General features: G+C 52.8%; 1 protein-coding gene across 1 annotated transcript; it reads left to right on the top strand.

Moving 5' to 3' along the window:
• Window positions 1-6,604: 6,604 nt before the first annotated feature.
• On the top strand, window positions 6,605-10,653 carry Vax1 (ventral anterior homeobox 1). Its single transcript, XM_069987907.1, has 3 exons — window positions 6,605-6,908; window positions 8,035-8,222; window positions 10,012-10,653. The coding sequence occupies exons 1-3, from the start codon at window positions 6,668-6,670 to the stop codon at window positions 10,588-10,590; spliced, it is 1,008 nt and encodes a 335-aa protein (XP_069844008.1). The 5' UTR covers window positions 6,605-6,667; the 3' UTR covers window positions 10,591-10,653.
• The last annotated feature ends 6,097 nt before the right edge of the window (window positions 10,654-16,750 follow it).

Genomic DNA, 16,750 nt, shown 5'->3' with positions numbered 1-16,750 from the left:
AAGTAGCTCTGCCACAAACTCCTTGGGCCAATCAGGTGCCCTTGGCTGGCTCTTAGCTTCTCTCCTGGGCACTTCTGGTTCTGTCTATGCAAAACTGGCCCTATAGGAAATATCCAAATAAGAACACTACTGGTAAGTGTTTCTTAACAGTGTTATGCACTATTCTAAATACTTTAGTTATTTATAGCAACTAGAGCAAACCTTATTTTCCAGATAGACTACTGAGGCACAGTGAAGAAAACCTAAAGCCATGTGCCGCATTATGTAATTGAGCTGGGATTTGAATTTATTTTATCAAAAACCTGACTCCAAAACCCACATTTGTTTGTTTGTTTTTGAACGCGTGAGTTACATCAGACTAAGACCCTCCTCCCAAATTTGTATGATGCTTCATTATAGAAGATAAATAAATAATTGATAGTAGTTTCTTGGTACAAAATGCAAAGTTGGGAAATGAAGTCTAATTGCTTTAAATGTAAATAGAATACTTCAGGATGTCACTCTCTGCACATTGGCTAATTCTGAGCTCAAATGGGGAAGAATAACTTGGGTTTATAGCTTCATTTTCCATTGTGGATATTCAGTATTGGTTCTTATTTCAATTTCTTCTCTGTATCCCAACAACTTTCTGAAAAGTGAGGATACTATCAGATGAGAATGAATTCATGGGCGGCTTTCTTTGGAGATGAAAGTCTGTATTAATGACAAATATTCTGTTTTTACTTAATAATTACTATAAAGAATCCTGATTTGTTGTTAGAAAGACTTAATTTCTGGTTGCCTCATCTCCCCTTAGCAATTCTTTTTTTATTTTAAAAACTAGAGGTTGAATTCAGATCCTATTGCAAATAATCTACTACTTGAGCCATGCCATCAGCTCTTTTAGCTTTTAGGTTTGTTTTTTTTTTTCAGATAAGGTCTCTTACTTTCACCCAGTGGCTTCAAACCTTGATCCTCTTACCTCTGCTTCCCTTGAATTTGGATTTTTATAAGCATACACAACAATCCACAGCTTTTTTCAAAGAGAGAGTCTTGCCAGGCATCGGTGGTTCACATCTATAAGCCTAGCTACTCAGGAGACTGAGATCTGAGGATCACAGTTCAAAGCCAGCCCTGGCAGGAAAGTCTGTGAGACCCTTATCTCCAATAAACCACCAGAAAACCAGAAGTGACGCTGTGGTTCAAGTGGTAGAGTGCTCGCCTAGAGCTGAAGAGCTGAGGGATAGTGTTCAGGCCCAGAGTTCAAGCCCCATGACTGCCCTCCCACCCCCGCAAAAAAACGGTAAGAGTCTCACCACCTTCCTGAACCATGATATTCCCATTTCTGCTGTCTGTGTAGCTGGGATTACAGATGTGAGCCAAAAGTTCATTTATTAATTTAAAATCACCTTGGTCAGAGGGTTGAATCCAGGGCCCTATTCATGTTAAGCACTTCAAAAAATTTTTTTTGTATTGTTTAAATCACTGGGCTATGGTTTTGCTAGGCAACCACTTATCTACCCCCCCCAAGCTCTGATACTTTTTTTGTGAGTGTAGAGAATTGGGCTTGAACTCAGGACCTGGGCACTCTCCCTTCAGTTTTCCATTCAAGACTGGTGCTCTACCATTTGAGTCACAACTCTACGTCCAGCTTTTTAGTCATTAATTGGAGATAAGAGTCTTATGGACTTTTCTGCCTTTACTGGCTTTAAACTGTGAGCCTCAGATGGCAGCCTTCTGAGTAGTTAGGATTACAGGAGAGAGCCAGGAGTGCTCAGCTAAGCAATTGCTTTTGACACAATGTCCCCAACAATCAAGTGTGCAGTTCCTCAACCTACTTGTAGCCTGAGGATCTTTGATGTTCAGCCCTTATATTTCACTTCCTACTTCTTTGTGAAATTAAAGTCCTGCCTTTTGATACTATATCCAGAAGTAAGTGGGCAGAGTTGGGAAATATGAAAATGGCCCCTCTCCACAAAACTCAGATTGTGATTCTATTTATTGATACCACATCCTTTCATGCAGTCCCCCAAAGTACATTCATCTTATTCTGGGAGGGTTCTGGGAGCCTGAGGTGGGAGTCTACACTCCTAGAGTCTACACTCTAGCTGTGTGCCAGAAAATGGTGAGGGTAGCACAGAGGTCCCCACTAACTAGTTGTCTAGTTGCTTTGTCTTTCCAGGTTCATGTTCCTCAACTGTCAAAGTCAAATGAAAGTTATATAGTAGATGGTCTCTACAAATCCTTCCAGCTCTCCTGTTCTATTCTGGGTCTGTCTGCAGGGGCAGACAGCAGTGTGGGGGCAGGAAGGGCACTGGCGATGGAGGGAGGCAAATTTAGTTAAAAGAATAAAACACTTTCACCTGGAGCAGCCTTGCGTGTCCTTGTGTGTGCTGTGTGGGGCAGGCTTGTGTCAGCTTATCCAAATGATTGAGTGAGTCCCCTCCTTTCTTTGCAAGTAAACATGGAGCTTTGGTTTTCCTAGGAGCAGCAGCTGCTTTCCTGAAATTTCCATTGCAGAACTGTGTCCTCTGCTGTGTCCTCTCAGAAACCTGTCATGGTTTTTCTGGATGGATGCCCACAGAATTTTAATCCAGAGAGAGAGAGAGAGAGAGAGAGAGAGAGAGAGAGAGAGAGAGAGAGAGAGAGAGTGTGTGTGTGTAGGGAGTGGGGAAGAGGTAAGAGAAGGGAAGGGAAGAGGAGGGGAGGAGAGGAGAGGGGAGAGAGGGGAGGGGAGGAAGAGAGGAGAGGAGAGGAGAGGAGAGGAGAGGAGAGGAGAGGAGAGGAAAGGAAAGGAAAAGAAAGGCAAGGCAAGGCACTATGAAAATCTGAAAGCAAATCCAGGTTATAGGCTGTTTTTCATTTGATTGCTTTAGTAATGTCCAAGGCTTAGAGCCCAGAAGGACATCCCCGTAAACAGCATGGTTGGAGGCCAACCTGCAGTCAGGACTAGGGCCTGTGAGTTCCCTTAGTGAACAGTTTGTCCTTGATTCAGGATGTAAAGGTGAACCCAAGCGCTTTAGAGGCAGCCTGAGTTTGCCACGGATGCCGACCTCTCCAGACATTAGTGGAAGTCTGTTTAATTAAACCAGATGTTTCTCCACACAGGATTCTCCAGGAATAGTCTGCATTTCAGAAAGTGCGGGGTGTCACTGCCCTCAGAAAGCTTAGGGAGCCCCAACTTTAAAAAAGCTGGAATTCTCCTTTAATTTGGGGGACAACACTGAAGCAGCCTGCTAATTCCTAGACATTATGACAGCCTCCCCAGGAGGCAGATTTTACTCTCCTCAGATCAGCTTGATGTAGGGGAGCAATGCACCCAAAGACAGGCCCCTGACTAGAAATAAACATCACTGCCTGGCACTGATGGCCCCACTCTGTAATCCTAGCTAATCAGGAGACTGAGATCTGAGGATCACAGTTCAAAGTCATCTGGGGCAGGAAAGTCCACAGGGCGCTCATCTCTAAATAAGTGGGGGCGGAGCTGGAAGTAGAGGTGTGGCTGAAATGGGAGGGAACCACTCAGACCTCTGAATTCAAGCCCAGAGGAGGGGGAAAGAGGAGGAGGGGAAGGGGGAGGGGAAAGGGGAGGGGAAGGGAGAGGGGAAGGAGAAGGGGAGGGGAGGGGAGGAGGAAGGGGGAAGGAGGAGGAGGAGGGAAGGGGGAGGGGAAGTGAAAGGGGAAGGGGGAGGAGGAGGGGAGGAGGAGGAAGGGAGAAGGGGGGAAGGAGGAGGAGGAGAAGAAAGAAGAAGAAGAAGAAGAAGAAGAAGAAGAAGAAGAAGAAGAAGAAGAAGAAGAAGAAGAAGAAGAAGAAGAAGAAGAAGAAGAAGAGGAGGAGGAGGAGGAGGAGGAGGAGGAGGAGGAGGAGGAGGAGGAGGAGGAGGAGGAGGAGGAGGAGGAGGAGGAGGAGGAGGAGAGGAGGAGGAGGAAGAAGAAACATTATATATTAAAAACAAAAAGAACTTCGTGTTTCCAATACTATTTCATGATGGTTTGGACAAAAGCAGTGAATATTGATGCTAAATAATCAGATTGCTGGAATTAACATTAAGGTACTCAAAGCAAGGAGGGGTTGTAGCTGAGTTTCCATTCTTTCCCCCTTTAAAGTTGGGTGTAGTTACCTCTCCAAGAACTAAGACGACTAAGGGAATGTATGCATCCTGCAAATCAGTGTTCAATAAGGAGTTCCCACTTACAACAAAATACACCACTTCAGCCTTAGGGGGGAAACCCAGGGGCAGGGTCTCCCCACCGAGGGCCTAAAAGAGGAAGTGGGTTGGCTGGTTTTATTTTTAAAAGACTTTCTTCCAAGTCTTTAACCAGGAGGCACCGGTAAGGCTGGGGGTCAGGAGCCCCGGGGGTGGCCCGGGGGCCGAGGGTATGGTGAGGGACTCCTCAGCGGGCACTGGGAACGCTCCATTCCCTGCGCACTGGACCTGGCGAGGTCCGCTGGCCCGGGCCCCGCAGACCCCTGCAGCGCGGCGGGAGGGGCTGGGCGCAGCCGGGCCGGCAGCCGGCTCTCACAGCCCCGCGACCTTTCCAGGCCCGCTCGGCCCGCTGGGGACGGGGTCGAAGCCCTCGGAGGAGTCTGGAGGTGAGTGGCTGGGGGTTGCTCCGCGCAGGAAGTAACCAGAAAGTTGTCTGAATTTCCTCTCCCCGCCCCCCCCCCCAGCATCTTCAGAACAGGGCGGTCCTGGGGACTTCCCTCCTCCTCCCCGCGGGGGGGCTGCTTGGAATACCCCCCCCAACACTGAACAGACGAGCTCGAGGTGGGCCCACAGGGCCGCAAATGGCCCCCACGGGGACCGATTGGGGGGTTCACCCCCCCCCGAGGGCAAGGAGCGCGGGGTGCAGAGCGCGGAGACGGAGGCTCGGACGGGGCGGACGAGGGGCGGTGGATGGGGGGAGCGGGGCGCGGAGCAGCCCCTCGGGGCCGCACACACACTCACCCCCCCACGCCTCCAGCCCCCACTCCTCCTCCCCCGCCCACCTCCTCCCCATTCTTGGAATTGTGTGGAAAAATTCTCAGCCAAACCTCCCACCTCTCCTCTCCTCCCCCCCCCTTAAAGAACCCCCTTTCCTCCGGCGGCCCCCGCGCTCTTTGTGAATGAGGGCGGCGAGCGCGGCCCGGCCCTTCCCCCGCCCAGGAGCCACGCCAGACCGCCGCACTCAGAGGACTGTTTGTTAATAGTCCAATTAGATAATTGCCATCTTTCACTCTTTCTGCTCCGCATTTCCCATAAAGGAATGAATGGGGAGAGCAGCGTGGAGAGGGCTTCTGGCCCGGCAAGGTGACGAGAAGGGCTGGAGCATGCTCCTTGCACAAGGCCAGGCGCTTGAATTGAATCATTGTAGCCTAATCAATGCTCTTATTGGATTACTGGCTGTGGCTTTTCTCAAAGATATTGTAGCAGAGACAATGAAATAGCCAGGAGAAAACTTTTTTTTTGGAAGCAGATCTCACAGTTGAGATTTTCTCTGGTTGCTTTGGGCTCTCTCTCTCTCTCTCTCTCTCTCTCTCTCTCTCTCTCTCTCTCTCCTCTCTCTCTCTCTCTCCCTCCTCTCCACCCCCCCTCCTTTCACTCTTTCCCTCTCTCCTGCTGTACTCTGAGTACAAAGCTGCCCTTTGAATGGGCTTCTAGAGGTGCAGGCACGAAAGAAACCCAACTGGAACTCAATGGGGAGAGGTGGCCGTTTAAAGATGGCTGTCAGCTTCAGCTTCGTCGAGGTGTGCTGAGGAGTTGTCGCTTGGGGGAGAAGCTAGGCGTTTTCTTTTTGCTTTTTTTTTTGAAGTGTGGGGTGGGGGTGGGAGAGACTTTGGGGGGAAACTTTTTCTCCCTCCCTCTACCCACCTAGAGACAACCGCTTTCTTCTGCTGCGGGGTGTGCGAGGGGTCTTTCCCCCTTCCCCCCCTCCAGGCCCCCCTCTTTCAGCTCTCTCTGGCGAGGGTAGAGAAAGCCTCTGTAGCCAGTACGTGAGCAGGAGGGTCAAAGGCACAGGGAAAGTTAATAATGCCTGCTAATGGTACTAACAATTCAGGATGAATCTTGTCAAAAGTTTTTCTGGAAGTGTAGGTCTTTGATTGTTGTGTTTCCTGAAAGCAAGACCAATCATTTCCGTTTATTCACCGGCTAAACCCCTACTTGATTGGGGACAAGGACAGAAACCATCCATTACGATCTGATATATTATCCAAACAATTTAGTGTATTCATGAGGTAACCGAAACGTGGGGGCCGCGAAATTACCCGTAATCAATTGCCACGGCGAGTGTGTGCGTCCCCCGGGTGTCGGACAACTCCGCGCCGCCGGCTCAGTGGCGGGCGGGCGGGCGGGCGGGCGGGCGGGCGCCGCTGCCGTTCGGAGTTGCGCTGTTCGCTACCTGATCGCCGGGCTGGGGACACTGGACGTGCTCCGAGGACACCGGCGCTGACGAGGCGGCCTCCGCCGGGATCCGAGACCAGCCCCACCGCCGCTCCGCGGGTCCAGGACCAGCCCCGCCGCCGCTGACCCGCTGCTGGCCGCGGGCACCCCGCTCTGCCTTGCGCCTCTCGCCCGATCGAGCTCCAGGGCTGCGTTGGAGGGGTTTTGTTCCCCTTCGCCTCTTTCTTCCTTTTTTCCCCTCCTTCTTCTCCTTTCTCCTTTGTCCCTTTTCCCCCCCTTTTTTTGGTGTGTGTGTTGTTTTGCCTATGTTCGGGAAACCAGACAAAATGGACGTCCGGTGCCACTCGGACACCGAGGCCGCCCGGGTGTCCAAGAACGCGCACAAGGAGAGCCGGGAGCTGAAGGGCGCGGACGCGAGCCTCCCGGCCGCCTTCCTCAAGGAGCCGCAGGGCGCCTTTCCGGCGTCGGGCGCCGCTGAAGATTGTAACAAAAGTAAATCCAATTCGGCCGCGGACCCGGATTACTGCCGCCGGATCCTGGTCCGAGGTAGGGATGGGCAGGGCTGCGGGGCGCGTCCTTGGGGAGGGGAGAACTCCGGGGTCTGAGCCGCGCGCGGACCCCGGCGCACGAGGAGGGGTGCTGGCTGGTACTTCGGAGAAAGTTGCTGCCCCCGCCCCATCCCGGGTCCCAGCGATCGCTGGGGGACTTGAGGCTGGAGCTCACCCGTGCGTGCTCTCCAGAGAGACCGCGATCATCCAGCCCTGGAGGCGAGGGGCCCCTCGGCTACGGGGGAAATCGAGGGACTGCCGGATGGAGCTGGCCGCCGAGCTGCAGCCTCCGACCTAGGAAAGGAAAGGGTATCTCCGGGGAGGTATAGGAGCGTCCTAGCCCGGGAAGACCTGCGGGGAGCCAGCCAGCGGGCCCTGTGCCCTGGTGGACTAGAGCACCCAAGGGAGCACGGGGCGCGGGAGAGCAGCAGCCGATCACCCGCTACGGCCCCGGTCAGTGGGCGCGCAGGGCCAAGGGCCCTGGCGCTGCACGCCAGGCCAGGCCGCTGCGGCTCAACGCGGCCGAGCCGGGTTGTGGAGCGGCCTGACTTGGCTTGGCTCAACCCGCCTTACTAGGGGCGCCGCGCGCGCTCGGCCCCGGCAGCGGCGGCGGGGAGACCTGGCACTGGCCGGAGCCACCCCCACCAGCAGAGAGCCGGGCCCCGCCGTCCGGAATTCTGTCCCTCCTCTTAGCGCGCCACCCGGACGAACTCGAGTCGGAGACTCGGGGGTGGGTGCGGGGATCGAGGGAGCGCAGGGTGCTCAACAGCCTGGAAGCAGCCCGGCGAGCGCTGGGCGGCGAGGGCACGCTCAGCCTCCAAGGGACCAAGGTCTCCCAGCCGAGTCTCCCCAGGCCTGAAGAAACTGACATTTTTGGGGGGGGGGTAAGGGGAGTCCATCTATCTTCCCTCACCAAAGGGTCTGCAAAGACAAAGTCTCCTGTAGTCGATGGTGTAAAGTTAGGCCCGTTTACCTCTCCCCAACACACCCAGTTGTTTTTGCTTCGCCACTGGCCACCCCCTTCCCTGGCTGCTTGAGACTGTGTACCCAAATCCAGCTGAGGCAAAGGACACGAAGGGAGATGGGAGGCTTCCAGTGGCTGACATTTATTTCCCTTTCCCCAGATGCTAAGGGGTCCATCCGAGAGATCATCCTGCCTAAGGGTTTGGACCTGGACCGGCCCAAGAGGACGCGCACGTCCTTCACGGCGGAGCAGCTGTACCGGCTGGAGATGGAGTTCCAGCGCTGCCAATACGTGGTGGGCCGGGAGCGGACCGAGCTCGCCCGGCAGCTCAACCTCTCCGAGACCCAGGTACCAGGCAGCCGGGCTGCTCACAGTTCCGCACCAGCCTCTTTCTCCACCCGGCTTGTGCTCTCTCTCGCAATGCCAAGCCTGGCTTCGAACCCAGCCTCCCACGGGAAGTAGAGGATGCAGGGGGGGGGATGTGAGTCAGGGCATAAAAAAGGTCCAAAGCGTCCCCCCTTTCCCACAAGTTGCCCTTGACATTGGAGCCTAAGCTCTGCACCTCTTTGGCCTGGCCCGGGAGACCCCCCAAGTCTGATCTTTCTGGAATTACTTTCCAGGCCCGAGAAATTTTGGATAGTTTCTTCTCTACAAAGCAACGATTTGGGGTGGGGGGGACACCCTGATTTGGCCAGATTCCTAGTACCATTCCCCCTTTGAGGCTCTCAGTTTGCCACGGCAGCCAGGCCCACTCTGTAGGAAGTGGGATCGGGAAGGTATACAACTCACAGACAACCTTGCCTGTGAATATCTGGCTGGCATCTTGCCTTGAGTTCCTTCAAGTCTGGGGTTCTAAAAGACCCCATTCTCTAGGCCAATGGTGTAAGGTTTGGGAGTAGAAGGTCTGGGATCTTGAGACCCAGAACTACCAATTGTGCTTTCCGTTAAATCCATATGATGCTCCTTGAGCTGAGCGTATGAGACCCAGGCCCAGAGTTACCATAGAGCTAGGAGTTGGACTCTGTGGAAGTCCTTTGGGGACTCACACCAGCTTGGGCTAGGTAAGACAGTCTTCCTACTGAGGACCGGTCTGTCTCCCAGTGCTAAGCACCAAGCAGGTGTGTGTGTTGGGCGTGGGGGGGGGGGCATTTTAGGCCTGAAAACTAGGCTGCTGTGCGGAAGACCAAAGACAGAATAGACAGGAGGTTCTTTTTCATTCTGAATTGGCATAGTAGAAATTCCTATTCTGTTAGCAACCTCTTAGTGCTCCAGAGTCTAGATAGGATGTTTTTGCCACATAGCTACCATGCTAGGTTACCCTTAGGCTAGAAGAGGCACAGAGGTGGGGGGGGGGGAGGAAGGGAAAGAGGCTGTTTAAGTGTGGTGTTTCGTCTAGTCCTGTCCCCTGTCTTCCTCCCATGATTCCAAAGTTTATGATGGAAAGCAGCAGACGTGGTAAATTAAAAGTACCACTCAAAGCCCCCTACCCAGTTGCTGGAGAGCTTTCTCCAACGCTTGGCCTGTAAAGTCCATCCTGCATTAGTTAGTCTGGCTACAGCCACCTTCCCTGCTTGCTGCCTGTTGCGTGTGTGTGTGTGTGTGTGTGTGTGTGTGTGTGTGTGTGTGGTCTTAACCTAATCCAGCAGCCTTCACCAGGGGCAGCACTTCTGGGGCTAAGTTTGAGCCCATCGAGCAAGGAGCCTGGACCCAAGAAAGCTAAAAAAAACAAACAAAACAAAAACAAAACCAACACCTGCTGCCCGGCTTCGGGCCCAGCCTGCTCCAGGCCTAGCACCCCTCCATGGGAACTTGGGGCTCAGGGATGGCGCTGATTCACCAGTCTGCGGGTCGGGCCCCGTGAGATCCTTCTGGTCCTCCCTCGCGTTAGCGCGGCGTTGGGTTTTTATTGTTTTGGTAACCGGTGCCGGCCCGGCCGGCCGTGGTCACCCGGAAGAGCAGCCGAGCGGAGCGGGGTCCCCTGGTGGCGGCGCTAGCTTCCTCCGGGCCCGGCGGGTCCGAGGCCCGCCCTGGGCGGCGGGGTGGGGCCCGAGGCGGGGGCGCCCCCCGGAGCCCGCGGTCGCTGACGCCCGTCTCTCCCGCCCCTCTCTGCCGCCCTCTTCGCGCCCCCGGCGAGCAGGTGAAGGTCTGGTTCCAGAATCGCCGCACCAAGCAGAAGAAGGACCAGGGCAAGGACTCGGAGCTGCGCTCGGTGGTGTCGGAGACGGCGGCCACGTGCAGCGTCCTGCGGCTGCTGGAGCAGGGTCGCCTGCTGTCGCCGCCCGGGCTGCCCGCGCTGCTGCCGCCCTGCGCCACCGGCGCCCTGGGTTCGGCGCTGCGCGGGCCCAGCCTCCCCGCCCTGGGCGCGGGCGCCGCCGCGGGCTCGGCTGCCGCGGCCGCCGCCGCCACCGCGCCGGGCCCCGCGGGCGCCGCGTCCCAGCATCCGCCCGCCGTGGGCGGTGCTCCGGGCCCCGGGCCCGCCGGGCCGGGGGGACTGCACGCGGGAGCGGCGCCCGCGGCCCACGGCCTCTTCAGCTTGCCGGTGCCCTCCCTGCTCGGCTCCGTCGCCAGTCGCCTGTCCTCCGCCCCGTTGACAATGGCCGGTTCGCTAGCGGGAAATTTGCAAGAACTCTCAGCCCGGTACCTGAGCTCCTCGGCCTTCGAGCCTTACTCCCGGACCAACAATAAAGAAGGGGCCGAGAAAAAAGCGCTGGACTGATTTTAAGTGTTTCCCTGTATTTATATTTATAGTATCTATTGTGGTGATATTTATGGACTCGCGCGCGGTAGGCGCGCAGGGATTGTGCGGTGGCCTCCCGCTTCCCGCCAGGCCCCCGACAGCCGCGCCCTTCCCCGAGGCGCGGCTCCCGATCTCATTTTACTTGAGCTCTTCTCCTCTCCCTCTGCCTGGCCTTCGTACCTCCCGCCTTCTCCCCAACTTCCTTCTCGATCCTGGAGCAATCCAAAGAATTGGGGGTGGGGGGGATGCCGGAATTAGCCAACTTGATGTCCCGAGCAATGCCCAGCCCTGGAAGAGAAAACGACCGGCTGTAAACCCGCAGCACGGGACCCCGCGCTCCCTCGGGCCTACGCGGTCGCTGTGGATCCGTCCTAGGAATATTTGAAGGAGGAAAGCTACGCGCAGCACCCCTTTACCTCCGCCCCCGCCCCACCTGAAAAGGCTCGTAGGTTTCTTTAGATCAAGAAGGAAGACCTTTCTGCCTCTTGCCAGAGATAACCCAGGGGCTTTTCTGAGAGCCCGGGGGCCCCTCTTTGAGGACCCCTGGGAACTTCCAACTTCCCTGACCGGACAATCCCTGCCCCAGTGTCCGCCCCTAGAGGGTAAAACACCAATTCCCCATCCCCACCCCCCAGGAAATGCTCAACCAGAACACCAGAGCAGGGCAAAGGTGGTGATAACGATGATCTAATCAGCAATAAAGAGTATTAATTACTGTAGGAAACCTGAACGGTTTTTTTTTTAATATTCGTGATAGTGGAGTTTGGAAGGTGTAAGAAAGGTTAGAGAACGCATCCCTGGCCAACGCGAAGTTAAAGTTCTAGATGTTGTGACTTCAGGCAGCAATTTAAAGAGGGAAAAGGAAAAGGAAAAGCCAAGGTCGTTAGTGAGAGAATCTTCAGCATCTTTTCTCCAAGGCTGTTTGGGAGGTAGTCTTTGCTTCCAGCTCCTCCCAGAGAGAAGCAAGGTGGCTGGTGACTGTCCCCAGACATAGCATGGGTGCTTTGCTCCCCAAGTCTCCCAGAAGCACAGCTCAGGGGCAAGATTGCTGGATTTGACCCGAATCAACCCGCATCGCCTCCTCTTCTCAAACGCGCAGGATCCCAAACCCGTTCAAGCTTGCAGGAAATGCCTGGAGTTGGTTCTAAGGGGAGGGAGGACTTCAGTCAGAACGTCCCCGCTACCTGCCTGGCTGGTAGGTAGGGAATAGATCTCCTTCACGCCCCATTTTCAGGCTTGCAGTGGTTTCGAATGAGAACTTGATGCCACCCAGCAACCGCAGTCCCCCGCAGCTGCGGCCACCCGCATTTTAACCAAAACCATAGACCCAGACCTGAGGGGCCGCAGTGTCTAGAATGTATCTGTCCATCCGAAGCGAGCGCAAAACATTTTTAAAATAGTAACTTTATTGTAAATTATTTACGTCGGAAGCTTTTATTTTTCCTTTCTTCCCCCCTCCCCTTTTTTTAGGCAAATAGTGAAGAAAATAACGATTCACACGCGGGTAGGCGTCACTGAATCCTGGCTACTAACTTTGTTCTGAATGTTTTGGATATCTGGATGTTTTGTATTTATGTGGTGAGAGTGAAATATATATATCTATGAAGATAATTGAGATGTATTTTTGTCTTATATTTAAAGGATTTTTAAAAATACTCCAAAAAAAAAAAAAGAAGAAGAAAAAGAAGAACCAGCAAATGGTGTCGGCCTGGGAACTCCTGGGTGCAGGGGGCCGTGAACGGGCCCTTTGGTCTGGTTCTGTGAACTCCTTGGGATAAGGTTTGAGTGCACTATGTTCCTGGAGAGGCAGGGACACCTGGCTCTGAGGATCTGGTCCATTTCTTTGGATGTGTCAGTCTGTTTGTCCTCATGGTAGCCATCCTCCTCACCCCTCTCTCCTTCCCCTTCCACTTGCCACTACACGTTTCTTGCTTAATTTAGAAATCATCTCTGAATAGGAACACAGTTTCTAGAGTTCCCCAGCAACATCATCTCAATTGGGATTTTGTGCAATCAAGGAACCCCGAAACAAGCAAGATTTTCTTCTGACTTAGGGCAAGTCTCTTCGCAAAGAGAAACTTGGAGGGAGCCAAAGAATGAAAGACGTTTTATTTCCTAGAGGTGGGGGGGGGGGTGACCTCGCCCTGTTCCTGGTCCCCTGGACCTGCGAAGTAGTGGTGTGGTTTGGGATGGAGAGTCTCAAGATAAGATTGTGGGGACGCTGGGACTGTCGGGTGGACGCCAGCGCCCAGTGCCATTGCTTCCAGGTTGTGTGGCCTGGGCCATAGCAAGGGCGGTGGCCACAGCTATGGGGGTCCTTCCTGTGGAATCTGCACATCTGGATTTGTGGGGACCACACAGCACCCATACAAGCCAGGCTCCTCAAAATTCCCCACTCCTTTGTTGTGTGTGTTTGTACCCCCAATCTAAAGGAAACAGTGGCACAGTGTGGGCAGTGAAGTATTTAAAGTGAGTTGGGGTCCCCGGGGTCCCCTGAGTTCTCAGTTTGGCTAGGAGCAGAACAGCTGCCCGCACACTTTGGTTTTTCTAAGTCACTGCGGTTTTGTCAGTTTTGCGGGGTTTGATTTTTTTTTCCTTCTTCTTCCAAGCTCTCTTCCCTTCCTGTTCCCCCCCTCACTTCTCTCTCCCTTACTTTCTCCTCCTCCCTCTGTCTGTTGCGTGCACCTTGCTCACACACACACACACACACACACACACACACACACACACACACACTTAGATCTTGAGATTTCTTCCTCCTCGTGTCCCTGTTGTCTCAGGGACCAGGCTGTGGGTGGCTCTGGGTCCAGTTTCAAGACTGGTGGCAGCAACCCTCCAGGAAGGGAGAAGTGGGGGGTGGGGGGGGGACGGGGAGAGGAGGAAGTTGGCATAATTTTACATAACAAAAAGAAACACAAAAATCCCAGCTTTGGGGTTCCTAAGAAGCCCAGCCTCTACTCCCAGGACATCCTGAAAGGAGGTGCCTAGCAAATTCTCCCTTCCAGCCTTCCCCACGCTCCCCCCTGGCTTTCTACTTCCACCTGTCTCCTCTCAGCTCTCCTTTTCCTGCCCTGGCATTGGGCAGGACTGCTGAGCTCTAAGCCTGCCACTCAGGGCACTGCCTAAAGAGCCCCTTCTGCCTGGGAGGAAAAAAAGAATCACTGTTTTAATTAAAAAAACATTTGTAGACAATTCCTTTAATTTTAGTGCTTGGGGTTGTTTACTCTCTTCTCCCAAGGGCTTCCAGCAAGCTCCCTTGGTTTCTGGAAACCTCTGGTGAGTCCTTGGGACTCCCAACTGGAGACTCACTGGATAGGGAGGGAGGAGGCGGTGGCTCCGGGGGCGATGGCAGGCTGTGCCCCGGGGAAGGTGGGCGAGCTCCCGGGAGTCTCCGGAACAGCTGCAGGGTGGGTGGGCTAAGAAGAATCACAGATGCAGGGCTGCACAAAGCAACATCCAAGTTGTTTGAGAGCAGAAAAGAAAAGGAAAGAAAACCTTTCACCAAAGCCCTGTGGGTTTGTTTGGTGGTCAGGTTGGAGAAGGATGTGGGAAGCTGCTGAACTGGGCCATATGCGCACCTCCACCCGGGCTTAACCCTGAGCCACAGTGTATACTCCTAATGAGTAGCCTTTAAGCGACTCTTTTTGGCTTACAAATAGCATCTCACACATGCCATTCTTTGATTCATAATGGTAGCTTTGGGAGGTCCAGCCCCGTTTTAAAGATCTGCATACAGGATTGGAGCAAATGACTTGCTCAAAACCACATGGCTTGTCAGAACCACAAGATTATAAGCTCTCCCTAGGGCCAGGCCCTCCCCTTCCATTCCTTCCCCCCTTTTTTTTCTGTGTGCCCCGTTCCTTCCCTCTCTCCCTGATTTCTTCCTTCTTTCTCTTCCTAGTCAATTGGTGTCTGGCTCAAGCTACCTGAACTCACTAACTCATTTACATTCATAGTTGCCAACTTTTTTTTTTTTTTTGTCAGTGTGGGGCTTGAACTCTGGGCCTGGGCGCTGTCCCTCAGCTTTTCAGCTCAAGGCGAGCACTCTACCACTTGAGCCATAGCGCCACTCCCAATTTTCTAGTGGTTTATTGGAGATGAGTCTCACAGCCTTTCCTGCCCAGGCTGGCTTTGAACCATGATCCTCAGATCTCAGCCTCCTGAGTAGCTAGGATTACAGGCGTGAGTCACCAGTGCCCGGCTTCAACGTCCATTTTCAGTGCTCATTTGATTGTTTTACTTATTTTATTGCAGTGTAGAGGATTGAACTCGGGGCCTTCCTCACGTTAGGCCAGGGTTGTGCCATGTTCTACAGTCCCAGCCCCTGCTAGCCCTCTTTCTACTATGACAACTACTGAGGCATCCTTGGTGAGGGGTCTGACTTTCTTCTTATTTCCATTTTCTTACCAGCTAGTAGCCAGTATCACAACTCTTTCTTCCATGTCCTCTACAATAATATCTCTATTTATTCACTTTTTGTCGGTCATGGGGCCTGAAATCTGGGCCTGGGCCCTGTCCCTCAGCTCAAGGTTAGCACTCTACCACTAGAGCCACAGTGCCACTTCTGGCTTTTTCTGCTTATGTGGTGCCTCATATGCAAGGCAAGCACTCTACCACTGAACCACCTTCCCATCCCCAATATCTTTTATTTTTATGTATGTATATATGTATGTATTTATTTTTTGGTGCAGGTACTGAGATTGAACTCAGGGTGTTGAACTCCGGGCCTCATGGTCTGGCTTGGCCTTTTCTGCTCAAGGCTAGTGTTTCAGCCATGCCTTCACTCCTGGCTTTTTGCTGGTCCATTGGACATAAGAATCTCACAGACTTTTTTTTGTCTGAATTGTCGTTAAACCACAGTCCTCAAGTCTTAGCTTCCTGGGCAGCTAGAATTACAGGCATGACTGACCAGCACTGGCTCTGCTGCTATGGCATCTCTATATCCCTTGCAGGCTTTGTTCTTGTACTTCCTTAACCTTTTTTAAAATGGCGTTATGATATACACATGATAAACATATGTAGTGGTAAAGCACATGAAGCTTGAGTATACAAGTTGATGAATTTTATACATACATACACACACACAGAGACGCACTTGAATTGTTATAATGAAAGCCTTTTGTGAATCCCTCCCTCCTCCTTCTCTCTCTCTCTCTCTCTCTCTCTCTCTCTCTCTCTCTCTCTCTCTCTCTCTCTCTCTCTCTCTCTCTCTCTCTCTCTCTCATAGTGGGGCCTGAACTCTGAATTTGGGTGCTGTCCCTCAGCTCTTCAGCTCTAGGCTAGCCCACTGCGCCACTTTCGGCTTTTTCTGCTTATGTGGTGCTGAGGAATTGAACCCAGGGCCTCATGCATGCGAGGCAAGCACTCTACCACTGAACCACCTTCACAGCCCTTTTCTTTCTCTCTTAAGCCATTTGATGACACAGTCCTTCCCTGGCTAGCATCTTACTGGTGGTATTGGTCCACAGAAAACCTTTCCAGAAGTCTTTCTAAGGTTCCCTGGTGGATTTAGAAGTGATATATCTCTGCCACCCACTGGCATCTTCAGTTTAAGTGACTTCATTAAGCAGTTCATCAGAATTTCAGTATTTACTAGGTCAAGTTTCTTCAAGGTTCTTCAAGATGCAGCCCGAAGACCATTTGCCTCAGAACCACGTGGGAACTGGTTAAAGTATATCTTCCTTAGGCTTAGATCTACCAGAAAACCCAGAACCTTTGGGGTTGGAGTTTCAGAAAGAACATTTTAAACAACTTTCCAAGGTGATTCTTTTCATCACTAACATTTGAGAGTCACTGCTTTAAATGGCAAACACTGTAAGCAGGGCAGTGCCTGGCATCAGGCCCAGGGCCTGGCCTCTGGGAGGAATACAATGGATGTTTGTTAAACAAAATTAATCTACTTTTTCTGACACAGTTTAGAGTTTCTTGGACCACAGTATACTACTGTAATTTAATACTACTTTTACACCTGGAAATCACATTTCAGTCTTTTCACTTGAACTTGCATTCATTTTGATGGAGCAGGAAGGGAAAGAGGGAGTGACTTTGGTGGTTATGCAGATTTCATTGAAAGCCTTTTATAAACTCCCATAGGCCACCTTGTTGGGCCTGCTGCTGCTCTTTTTCAGGTTGGGTACTT

The sequence above is a fragment of the Dipodomys merriami genome, unplaced genomic scaffold (assembly GCF_024711535.1).
Source record: "Dipodomys merriami isolate MVZ:Mamm:240054 unplaced genomic scaffold, mDipMer1.0.p SCAF_35, whole genome shotgun sequence".
NCBI lineage: Eukaryota > Metazoa > Chordata > Mammalia > Rodentia > Heteromyidae > Dipodomys > Dipodomys merriami.
Note: the sequence above shows the minus strand (reverse complement) of the source record. Positions and strands in the feature narration are given on the sequence as shown.

Bases quoted from the DNA above. Each gene is read 5' to 3' on its own strand.
- Vax1 (XM_069987907.1), top strand. From the start codon at position 6,668: ATGTTCGGGAAACCAGACAAAATGGACGTCCGGTGCCACTCGGACACC. The intron at 6,909-8,034 runs GTAGGGATGGGC...CCCTTTCCCCAG, and splicing joins CCGCCGGATCCTGGTCCGAG to ATGCTAAGGGGTCCATCCGA. The intron at 8,223-10,011 runs GTACCAGGCAGC...CCCGGCGAGCAG, and splicing joins TCAACCTCTCCGAGACCCAG to GTGAAGGTCTGGTTCCAGAA.